The sequence below is a fragment of the Mytilus trossulus genome, chromosome 4 (genome assembly GCF_036588685.1).
Source record: "Mytilus trossulus isolate FHL-02 chromosome 4, PNRI_Mtr1.1.1.hap1, whole genome shotgun sequence".
In the NCBI taxonomy this organism is placed as follows: Eukaryota; Metazoa; Mollusca; class Bivalvia; order Mytilida; family Mytilidae; genus Mytilus; species Mytilus trossulus.
The window spans coordinates 56,078,319-56,089,196 of record NC_086376.1 but is presented as its reverse complement, the minus strand read 5'-3'; the positions used below and the strand labels follow the sequence as shown (position 1 = coordinate 56,089,196).

Genomic DNA, 10,878 nt, shown 5'->3' with positions numbered 1-10,878 from the left:
TAAATGTAACAAAAGTTCCTGTTTATTCGCACCAAATAACACATACTGCAGTAAACCGATACTGAAAATAATGTAGGTTTTACTACTGCAACAGACACCAAGGGGCGGCGCTCAATAAGCTGTGTTCTTGATACAGTCCTCTCCGTGTCTGAAGCAGACAAAAAAGCCACAACATTATCAATTTTTAGAAGTGAATTTACCAGCAGCAGTGAGAATTGACATAGCTTCTGCGTTTATAAGCCACATCAGTGTATCTTGAGTTTAGACTAATGAAATACAAATACTGAAAGGTGGAGCCATATATCACATGGCGAAGCAACTAGGATGAAGGAAATGTCATTATATTGTCATAACGAGATCCCTGTGTAAACTATTTTGGACGTTAGGAAAACCGTGAAACTGTGTTATTTGGTCTCTTGTTAAGAGTTGTGTTATTGCCAATCATACCACAGATTCTTTTTTTATTTTTCCTATATCTTGAACACAGGCAAAATTTGCTTACGTGAATTTCACATGAAATTCTCGTGAAAATAATAACGTGAATTTCACCTCACACGAGCTTACACACGAAACTCACATGATATTCATGTGAATTTCACTTGATTTGAGATTCACATGTTTTTATTCCGGTTACAGTCATTTTTTTGTCATGAAAAAAAAACATGGTTTCTATTTATGATTTTCACATTCGGTCAAGTTTCAGGATAAGAAATTTACATGACCGATGATTTCATATGGTGATTACTTATGGTTATATAGGAGCCAACTACCAATCAGCTTTAGTGTGATTCCACTCTTCTAAAAAACATTTTCAATGTGTTGTAATGAGTTACTCAACAGATGTCGTATTTGGAGCAGGTTATGCTAACTCGTCCGGAGCACCTTGAATCATACCCGGCTTTCTGTGATCTTTGTGTTGCTCAGTCTGTTGTTTTCTGTGTTATGTTTTTTTCTTTTTTTTTTCTTTCATGGGATTGTCAGTTTATTTTTAACTTACGAGTTTGAATATATAGTTAGACTTAGCAATTTGTTACCTGCATGTTTAAAAATTAAAAAGAATTAGGAACCCCAAGAACATGCTTATAAAAAAGTGCAGATGGAATGTATTTTAAATTGCATACCGTTGAAAATGCATCTATTGTTACAAAGAAACCATGTCACCTCGTGGAGAACTGCCACGGACTAGCTGATCTTTATCAAAGCTGAGTGATTTGATCAGGGTATAAAAAACTATAAGAGTGATGCATGGAAAATTTTATAAATAAAGAAAGTTTAGAATTAGAATTATCCTATAGTTTTTAGAATCAGGCGATAGTACAAGATCAACACACATCGTAAAGGTTTTGAATTTGAATTTTATTATTTCAATCCACAATAAATAACTAAAGCATTTATCCGGGTAACAACTGAGCTTAGACTGCATCTAATTATCCCGGTATCACCTGAGTTTATTCTGCATCTAAAACAATAAAACAAAACAGTTAATATCTTACAAAAAGATTTCGTTTTGATATAAACTAGAGAATTCATATATTTTCTCGTTTCTGCAATAAGATACTAGAATTATTTTTTTAAATGTTTAAGCTTTGTTCGAAAGAGTAAAACTCCATATGTTGAATTCAAACAGTAACATTGGTTTTGTAAGTAAAGAATTTAGATTTTTTACATAAGCTAAATTGATTAGGCGTTTTAATTGGTAGAAGTAATAACGAATGTGTTTTTTGTATGCCTTGATAATGTCACGTAAAATGTATAAAGAAATTTACCAAACTCTGTATATGGATTTTAACCAGCAATTCTGTTTCCAGTGAAGTTGAACAGGTTCAGGAAATACAGACCTCCTAGAACTGGAAAAAAAATATGATAAAAACAAGTCATTAATTATTGAAGCATAACAAAATGGAAATTATTATCGACTCCTTGTTATCGACTTCTAGGAGTCGATATTAAGAATTGAACGATGGACAGTTAGTGCGTGAATTTTTCTTGCCAACTGATTGGAAGATATTACGAGAGGTGAATAATCAATGTTTATTGATTGGTTAGGACAATCCAAACCTAGTAAATGTCCTTCAATCCTGTAGAGTATCGGATTTGTCGTCTCTATTTTAGCAATTAGATTTTGCCTGGTCATTAATCATGCATATTCATGATATTGGTACACAGGTAACTTTTATCTATAAATAGTCGAATCTTCTGGAGTTTCGTAAACAACAACGTTAAACGATATATACTACTTCATAACGTTTGACCGCACGTGTGTGGTAAAATTTGTTGATTGATGCACGTGGCTATTCTAGTAAAAGAATTAATCTACAAAGCGAGAGCACTTTCCATTTTCATCAGCTAAGAGTCGACTAGCCCTTTTTGAAAGGCTAATGCTTTTCATTCCAAAGTACTCATATAACTGAAGGCAACAGTAGTATACCGCTGTACAAAACTCATAAATCGATAGAAAAAAAACCAAATCCTGTTTATAGTTACTGACAATTTATAAAGTTTAATTTTATCTCTGGCAATAAGAAGAAACTTTCTGGGTTTGAATGTATTCCATATTTGATTTAACTATTTTGAAAAAAATAAATGTTCTCAATTCAACATTGTGTGGCTTGAGGTTAAAATAGAAGTATGCGAAAGCAGAACACATAGCATAGATAGGGGAATCGTTTGTAAACCTCCAGATGTCATCTTTTCGTGTCGTTTGGTTGCTGTCTCTGTGACGTATATCCTAAATAACTCATAAATTAATATGCTAGTAATATAAATTTAAATGTATAATTTCCATGTTAAAAGACGAAAGATTACTTCAAAATACTCACGGTAGTTAAAGAGTTTAGCCTGTTTCAGACCCTGGTAACTATTGGCAGCATAGTTGGCATAAGGAGCTACCTGTCTTGGTTGTTGGTATCCATAGTTACCAGGTAAATAAGCACATGAAACCAGTGCGATGATACAGGGAAGGATCAGACAAATGGCTACCTTTGTGTTCATTTTGATGCTTTTTCTAATGCAAAAATCATAATATGTTAGTTGTCATCTTATAAATTTATTACATAAATGTTCTGTAAAAATATACAGTCAAGAATGCACTTTCCATTTGCTAAACTGTCGCATTGAGCAGTAAGGTTTAAGTAGCGTTGAACAACCAATTCAAAATGAAAATAATTTTTCATTATGAAAATGATCTTTCATTATGAAAATAAAACATCTACAATTTTTACGTATTGTTAAAAAGTTGTAAAACTTCAAACTTTAAAACAAATGGCAAATTATGAAGAAACAAAAATGTATAAATGTTATTTTTTAAACCATTCATAACTGCAATAATAACTGCATTTACATTGAATTAATGTTCGAGTTCGTGTTCGATTTTAAGTTTGTATTATTCTGAACCGTGAAAGGCGATATTTAAATATTTATCTCTATATTTTGAAATGCTAGGTCATTGATATGATAGAGAAAAAAAGGATTGCACTTCTTAAAATGTTGATTTCTGAATTTGAATGGATAAACGTTATAACTAACAAATCGAAAGAAATTTTATATTTCGGAATTTGAACTTTTTAGCTGAATAAATATATTTTGAAAACAAGAAACAAGTTCGCAATTTCGAAAAGTTCACATTTTAACTTAAACATCGAAGTATTTATATTACACATATTTTTTAATTGTTAAACGTAACATGGACCCTTTAGTTATCAGTCTCTCCTATGATACATAAACTCTTAATTACAAGTTGTCTAATTAAAAAATAATGTGCAAAACAACGTGAAATTTCAAAAAATAACCACGGAAACTATTAAACTATTAACAAACAAAAAATATTATGATTTAAATGTTTATTTTGAGTTAACGCATTTTGTAACATTAGAATTTTGTCTTCGACTGGCCAATGTACAGAATTAAAAGACATGTTTATCTTAATAATATAAAATAGTATAATTTCATAATTAAATTTCAAAAGTGTTATTAGAAAATACTTTGTATTGCAATTAACCCAATGATACCGATAAACAAGAAAATGTGATTTTAGTAAATAATGGACTATATCAAAAGTAATTTGTTTAAACATATTTGAAGTGAAAATAAAACTTAAATTTGTGAATTAAGTTTGTATTTTAACCAAGATTGAAAAAATGTATTCAAGGAATTTCCCTGCACTTGAAACTATCGGTATTAGGACTTACCTGGACTATTGACTTAAACTGAAAGTGACCATGGACAGTTTTTGACAAGTTTTATACCAAAATAAACTTCCGTATTACACAATTATTACAAACAACGTTTCCGGGCTAACATACAGTATTACATAAATATGCAGGGCAGACAGTTATAATGCATTACCTGTAAATCATTCATAGAATTCTTGACTTCATACAGAAATATCATTCTTGCGGAAAGAGTCCGTTGAAATTTGATTTTTATATTGTAATTCATTTATAATATTTTTAATCTTAAAATGGTATATACGGTCTGGGATTTTTAATTGTGAAGCTTAAAAGTAAAAAAAAAAAAAAAAAAACAAAAAAAAAACGGCACAAAACTTTGAAAATTAAAAAAATCAAAATGGGGATTTGTTAGTAAACAATCCAAATTTCCAAAAGTTAAACTAAAAGTGAATGATATTTGAAGTTTAAATATAGGCAATCTCAAAACTTTACAGGGCTAAAAATCTAAAGCATTTAAAGAAAAAACTCAAAATCCAATTTGAAACTTATATCGTTGAAGATCTTGAGTGGAACAAAAAAACCAAACATAACTCATGATAAACAGGAGGAAATAAAGTCTTCACATCGAAATCCATAAAATATATCAAAACAATGTTCAGTTTAATCATCATTATTTTCTTTTTTTTTCTTTTTTCATTTTTAACTCATTTTCAAGTTATCTTATATATTGAAACTAAAACTAAAAGATTTTGTTATATATAAAATATAAATGATATGTTCATTAATATAAAACCTGAGCATTGTTTACATACAACTCATTTTAAGCAAAGAAAGGACATTTTTGAAGATATCTTCCTTGAAGACAATATTAAAATAATAATAATAATTCATCAATATCAAGATTTCAGTTTTTAACAACGTTACGGTTATAATATTTCTCCCTCCGTTGGTGTTTTAATGTTTTGCATTAGTGATATTAAGTGCATTCAAAAAATATTTGTCTACATAAAACTACACGATAGTTTGTACAGAACATTGATCAACAATCCACAACAATAGTCTTTTACAAAATAGAATTTCGAATCGTTGCTGGGTCTGGAATGGCCAGCTGTCCATACGCTAAAGACATTCCTTTCAGAGTTGGTTGGAAACTAGAAGTCATTGTGCCTAATTTACAGCCAACAGGCATGTAATGGTGGCTCTTGCAAAAAATAGGGATTCGAAGTTGCGTAGAAGCGTTGATTGGTGCAAATGGTGTGGAGTCAATTTCTGCCGATAGTTGTCGCTTCCATTTATTTCGTCTGTTCTGGAACCATATTTTGATTTGTGTTTCCGAAAGCTTCAGAGTGTTCGCCAAAGTTGCTCGATCCGAACTGGATAAGTATCGCTTCATGTCAAATGTATTTTCTAGTTGATACACTTGACCTCTTGAAAAAACTGTTCTTGTTTTCTTTTTTCTTCTATTTTGATAACTTTCGCCAGTAAACTCAAATAGGCCCGTTGCATCTATTTTCTGGTGGGCTGTTTGTGGTGATAAGGTATTTCTTTGACATGACAGATCATGGACTCTTTCTGTGTTATTCAGTAGATGTTGCCCGCCCTTTGGAATATAATCTAGAAAATAAATACAAACATCAATATCAGTTTCAACTTTCACAACATGAAAATAAATATACTGAAGAAAAAAAAATCATCAAATTATGTTTTACTATATGAAACACATGAAAGAATCTTCTGTGACGAATACACAAACACTGCTGTATCTATTTATTCTTTTGAGACATAAATACTAACAGTCAACATACATACTTAAAGCATACAGAAATGATATTAAATAAATCTAACCAAAGAAAATAAAGCTCACAAAATAATAGCATTCCATTAACTCATTTGATCTGAGCGTCACTGATGAGTTTTATGTAGACGAACGCGCGTCTGGCGTATGAAATTATAATCCTGGTACCTTTGATAACTATTGTATATATGCCAAAGTCCTGCTCATCCGAATAGTACACTTCATGTACTGTGATCCTTTAATTGCAAATAAGTTGTTTATAAATGTGTCAACAAAACGTGCCGTCCATTTTTATTTAAATATGACAAAGTCCACCTGTTGATATGGGAAGTCTAACAAATCAGTCGAATAAAATCATTTATAAAGTGCACGATATGCATGAAAAGGTCTGTGAAGATAATACTAAAATTCAGTCAGTAGCTACAAATTGATTTATTGAGACAAAACATATATTCCTTTGTCCTTGATTTGCTTTGAAGATCCCCCAAAAATAGTTTTAAACAATATATATACGATGTGAACATTTCACTAAGCTACAAAAGATTCTCTGAAAGTTAAGTTGACATATTGACCGACAGACGAACAAACGGACATAAAATAAGCAACATTAAAAGACGCCCTGTTTACTCTATGTCTATTGCCGGTGACATCAATCATCAAATAAAATGTGAAGCCCTTCCGATGATTTGATTCTAAACACTGGACTCAAATTCCCTTAACCATACTTATCCATTTTTTTTAAATGTCCTATTTAATAGTTGAGATAAGTATGGGTTGGCAGTCGCCTTGTTTTGCGTCTGAATCTATGATGACTGGAACCTATGAGTTTTGAAATACAATGATAATGCAGCATAAAAAATCGCTACAGCAAAATGATTTTTTTGTAAAGATGGAATAAATTATTGGAAAATCTGTCACTCTTTGCAGAATTCGGTATAGTGTTTGAAATACTCAAACGGCTAAGAAATTTTGTTCACTGATCCATGTAAAGTGTGATTAAAGTTTAATTATCTCAATGAATTCAAACTATCTGATTATATTGCGCTTAATACTTTCTATTTCACAGATAACTGACCATATAAAAGCAATAGAAAACCAATTGGTTCTTATTGTAGCGATAAATAAACATATCAAAAATTGTGACAGTTTCATTTGATCCTAAGTCAGAAATGCATTGTGCATACCTAAACGTTAGAAGTTTCCATCTTAAATGTAAAGATTTTAGTAGTAGTGTGAAGTGTTACAAATAAGCCGATTTTTCGAGTAATAGTTATCCGTATAGGTTTTATAGTTTATCATTAACTCTATAACTGAAATAAATTTGACTACAATAAAAAAAAACTTTTTTAAATAATAATAATAATAATAATAATAATAATAATATAGGGTTATTGCATGAATATTGGGGAATATTGTTCCGAGTAGAATTTTATATTGCACGAGCTTGCGAGTGCAATATATGTTCTACGAGGGACAATATTTCACAATATTCATGCAATAACCCTTTTATTGTATAGCAATATAATATTTGAAAGTAAAAAATGGTTTAAACTAAGATTTTGTCGTTGATGACGTCATGAATTTTGAAGATTTATTGCACTAGTGCAATATTGGAATTTATTGCACGCTAACTTTTGGTTACTTTCTGTGGGAAATATTATATTGCTATACAATAATAATAATAATAATAATAATGATAATAATAATAATAATAATAATAATAATAATAATAATAATAATAATAATAATAATAATAATAATAATAATAATAATAATAATAGACATTTCCCCCTTTCTGATCCATACAAAGATATAGCATCGAATGGATGATAATGAATTCCTTCTTCTATTGGATATTAGAATTAAAAAAAAACTGTATTGAAAATATCTATTTTTTCAACATCATGTCCCCATTTTATTTTATTTCCCTTCCCCTGTGAAGTTACTTTAAATAAAAAGGATATCACAAACCAAGTATTCGTTGTTGTAGAACGGTAAGAGCGTATAACAAAATAAAAATCGTTTTATTCTGATTTAATGAAAAATTTAAATTATGTTTCAAACGGATACGAAAAATTACATTCTTAGAATGGAAGTGTATAAAAATAAGAAACAATGTTTTTCCATAGAAAATTAGGTGAACAAATTAAACATCGGGTTTAAAATAAATATATTTTTCTTGTTTCAATGTGTTATTGAACGATTTTTTTCAATAAAATCGAGAAAAAGAAATATCTGTTTTTATCCGGTTTCATTACCTGTATACATGCCAATACCTGCATATTCATTTAATCAACATAAGAAAAAAAGGAGTACTAGTATACTCAAGTTAAAATATCACAAAAATAAAAAAAAATCAATCTCCGTTTGCTGGAATTATTAAACAAAGAAAACATTTATTCCGTTTTGATTTTTTTTTCAACTTATAATATTCATGTTTTATGACTATCCTTACATTTGGGAGCAGTATAAATATGCCTGCTTACACAATCTAACAGGCGCCCTTTGTAACTACTCATTCTTACGACAACAAATTTTAAAAAAAAATCATCTTAGGAGTCTTTCGTCAACATGGTTTAATACTAAGACCATGTCCTTATACCATTCTAAGACATGCCATAGTATTAAGACAGATTTGTTGACATGACACCTGATTTATAGAGATTTCTGAATATATACAGCTCCGACATGTGATGTATAAAAGAACTATTGGATGAAAGAATGGAAGCATCTGTTCGATTTTCTTACCTTGATATATGATCTTGACCATGAACATTTCCAATGTTAGAAAATGAATTAAAGGACATTGCATACATTATATAAAATGCTATGAATTTGACAGGCTATTTTAATCAAATAAATGCTCCTTTCATAAAAAAAAAAGTATAATGTGACTATGGTTTTGTAAAGATAACAGGAATTTAGAATGAATAATTTATATTTGTATGGCAATACATCGCTGTATTTCTTGTATTTTATTTTAGTATAATACATTTGTTGTCCATTCGTATGATGTGTTTTATCAGTTGATTTTGCCATTTGATCAAAAACTTTGTTTTGATTTTCCTTTTTGTAGAGTTTAGTTTTGTTTTTGATTTTACTTTTAAGAGTAATACAAGGAAAACGCTACAGCATTTGAAGTTTTTGTCGGTTTCAACCATTTATAGTAGATTTAATGCTTACAATATAACATAAATGAAATGATGTCAGAACTTTAGCATAGAAACAATGAAATTATTACCCTGTTGGTTAAATTGATACGGAAAATGTCAAATTTCCAAGTAAGCAAAGCATAACATTAAATCATATTGCTACTTCATTTCGAAGCAATCAAAACGTTTGAAACATTTTATTGCAAATACCCAAGAAATTGATTTGATCACAGGGCCAATAACAGATTTTTTTAAAACCAAATTCAATTTGAATATTAAAGAGACTCAATATGATATTAAGCAATTAAAAAGAATAAATAAAATATTAAAGCATCTAAAACCAACATTTGGAAAAATTCAACGACTTCACTTCAATCCTGTTATTCAGACAATTTTGATACAATATTGCAAGATTTTTTAAATAGTTTTGTAAACATTTTGAAATCTAAGACATCGTGAACCATAAAAAATTAATCTCATATGATTTGATTACACATTCAGAAATAAGGAAAACTATTGTTATTAACCAAATCAAAACACACACACAAAATTATGAAAAGGTTAATTTTGTTTATTTGTTAAAAATCAAAGTTATGAAATAAATTCGTGAGGAATTGTCGGTACTTCTTTTCGTCGCTAGAAATTAAAAAAAAACCATCAGATGGTGAAAAACAAAGATTCAAATGACAAAATGTTTAAAATTACATAAAATTAGTCATCTTTGTTTTACGTTTTTAAATATTAATTGATTTAACAAATCATATTTCGCACAAAGTTCTACGATTTAACAGTTTAACACACGAAGATATGTTATTAAAAAAGGCGGGAAATATCAAAGGGACAATAAACACTAAAAAAAAGTCGATCAGAAACCGACAAAACCATGTAAAAAATGCAAAACTAATGCATTCAACATATAATTTATGTTTTGTAAATTAAAACTATATAACATTTAACATTTAAAGCAAACAATTTGTTTTAGCTTATGTAAAACTGAAAACAAACTTAACATGTCTAACATATGAAACAACCTTATAATAAATAATTCTCTGAAACTTTTCCTTTTTCACGAAAATGAAATACTATAAAAAAAAAAAAGGAACAAATATCTAAATGAATTAACTTTGAAATAATGTTTAATTTGAACACTACTCGCCATCTTAATATAATTAATACTCACTACCGCTTCCCAACATGTATTCCCATTTTGGGTTTGTGTGACACCAAGGGTACCAGTTTGGAGTTGAATGAAGTGATTTCCCTGAATAGGTGATGTCTTCAGTAACAGATACTTTTGGATTTTCAGTCTTTTTATCTGCTTCCTTAATATGACTGTCCATCAAGATGTCTGCGATATAGAATGACTTCTTTGGTGCATTTTCTCTTGTATTCTGTCCTTGATTTTCCATGTTTCCCTTCAAAACTTATTAGAAATATTTACTTGCAGGCAGAAAATATATGGTAAGTAATATGAAGACGAGCAAATAAAGTTTGCAAAATGAGAAACAAGAACTTTTTAGTATAATATTATCGTAAATTTTATCACTCCTACTCGTTGACTTTAGATGCGATACACTCATTGGATAACGATTTTCTTTGATTGCATCCAGTGGTTGAATGATACTGTATTATCAAGCGATTCTTTATTGATTACAAACAGATAAATCTATTCGAAAAAATTGTATTTTGTCTATTTATAATGACTATAATTAAGATCGCATTTAATGCTGATTGAAAGAACTATTTATCAAATCTGCATACT

The 10,878-nt window shown here is 29.3% G+C and overlaps 1 protein-coding gene and 1 long non-coding RNA gene across 2 annotated transcripts; both read right to left on the bottom strand.

Annotated features, from left to right (window-relative positions):
• Positions 1-1,335: 1,335 nt before the first annotated feature.
• On the bottom strand, positions 1,336-4,309 carry LOC134715570 (uncharacterized). Its single transcript, XR_010106753.1, has 4 exons — positions 4,188-4,309; positions 2,820-3,004; positions 1,767-1,847; positions 1,336-1,459 (listed from the first exon to the last, which is right to left on the bottom strand). It is a non-coding gene; the product is annotated as an uncharacterized LOC134715570 (long non-coding RNA).
• Positions 4,310-5,232: 923 nt separating this feature from the next.
• On the bottom strand, positions 5,233-10,525 carry LOC134716683 (homeobox protein HMX1-like). The gene is made up of 2 exons (XM_063579688.1): positions 10,297-10,525; positions 5,233-5,783 (listed from the first exon to the last, which is right to left on the bottom strand). The coding sequence occupies exons 1-2, from the start codon at positions 10,523-10,525 to the stop codon at positions 5,233-5,235; spliced, it is 780 nt and encodes a 259-aa protein (XP_063435758.1).
• Positions 10,526-10,878: the final 353 nt, after the last annotated feature.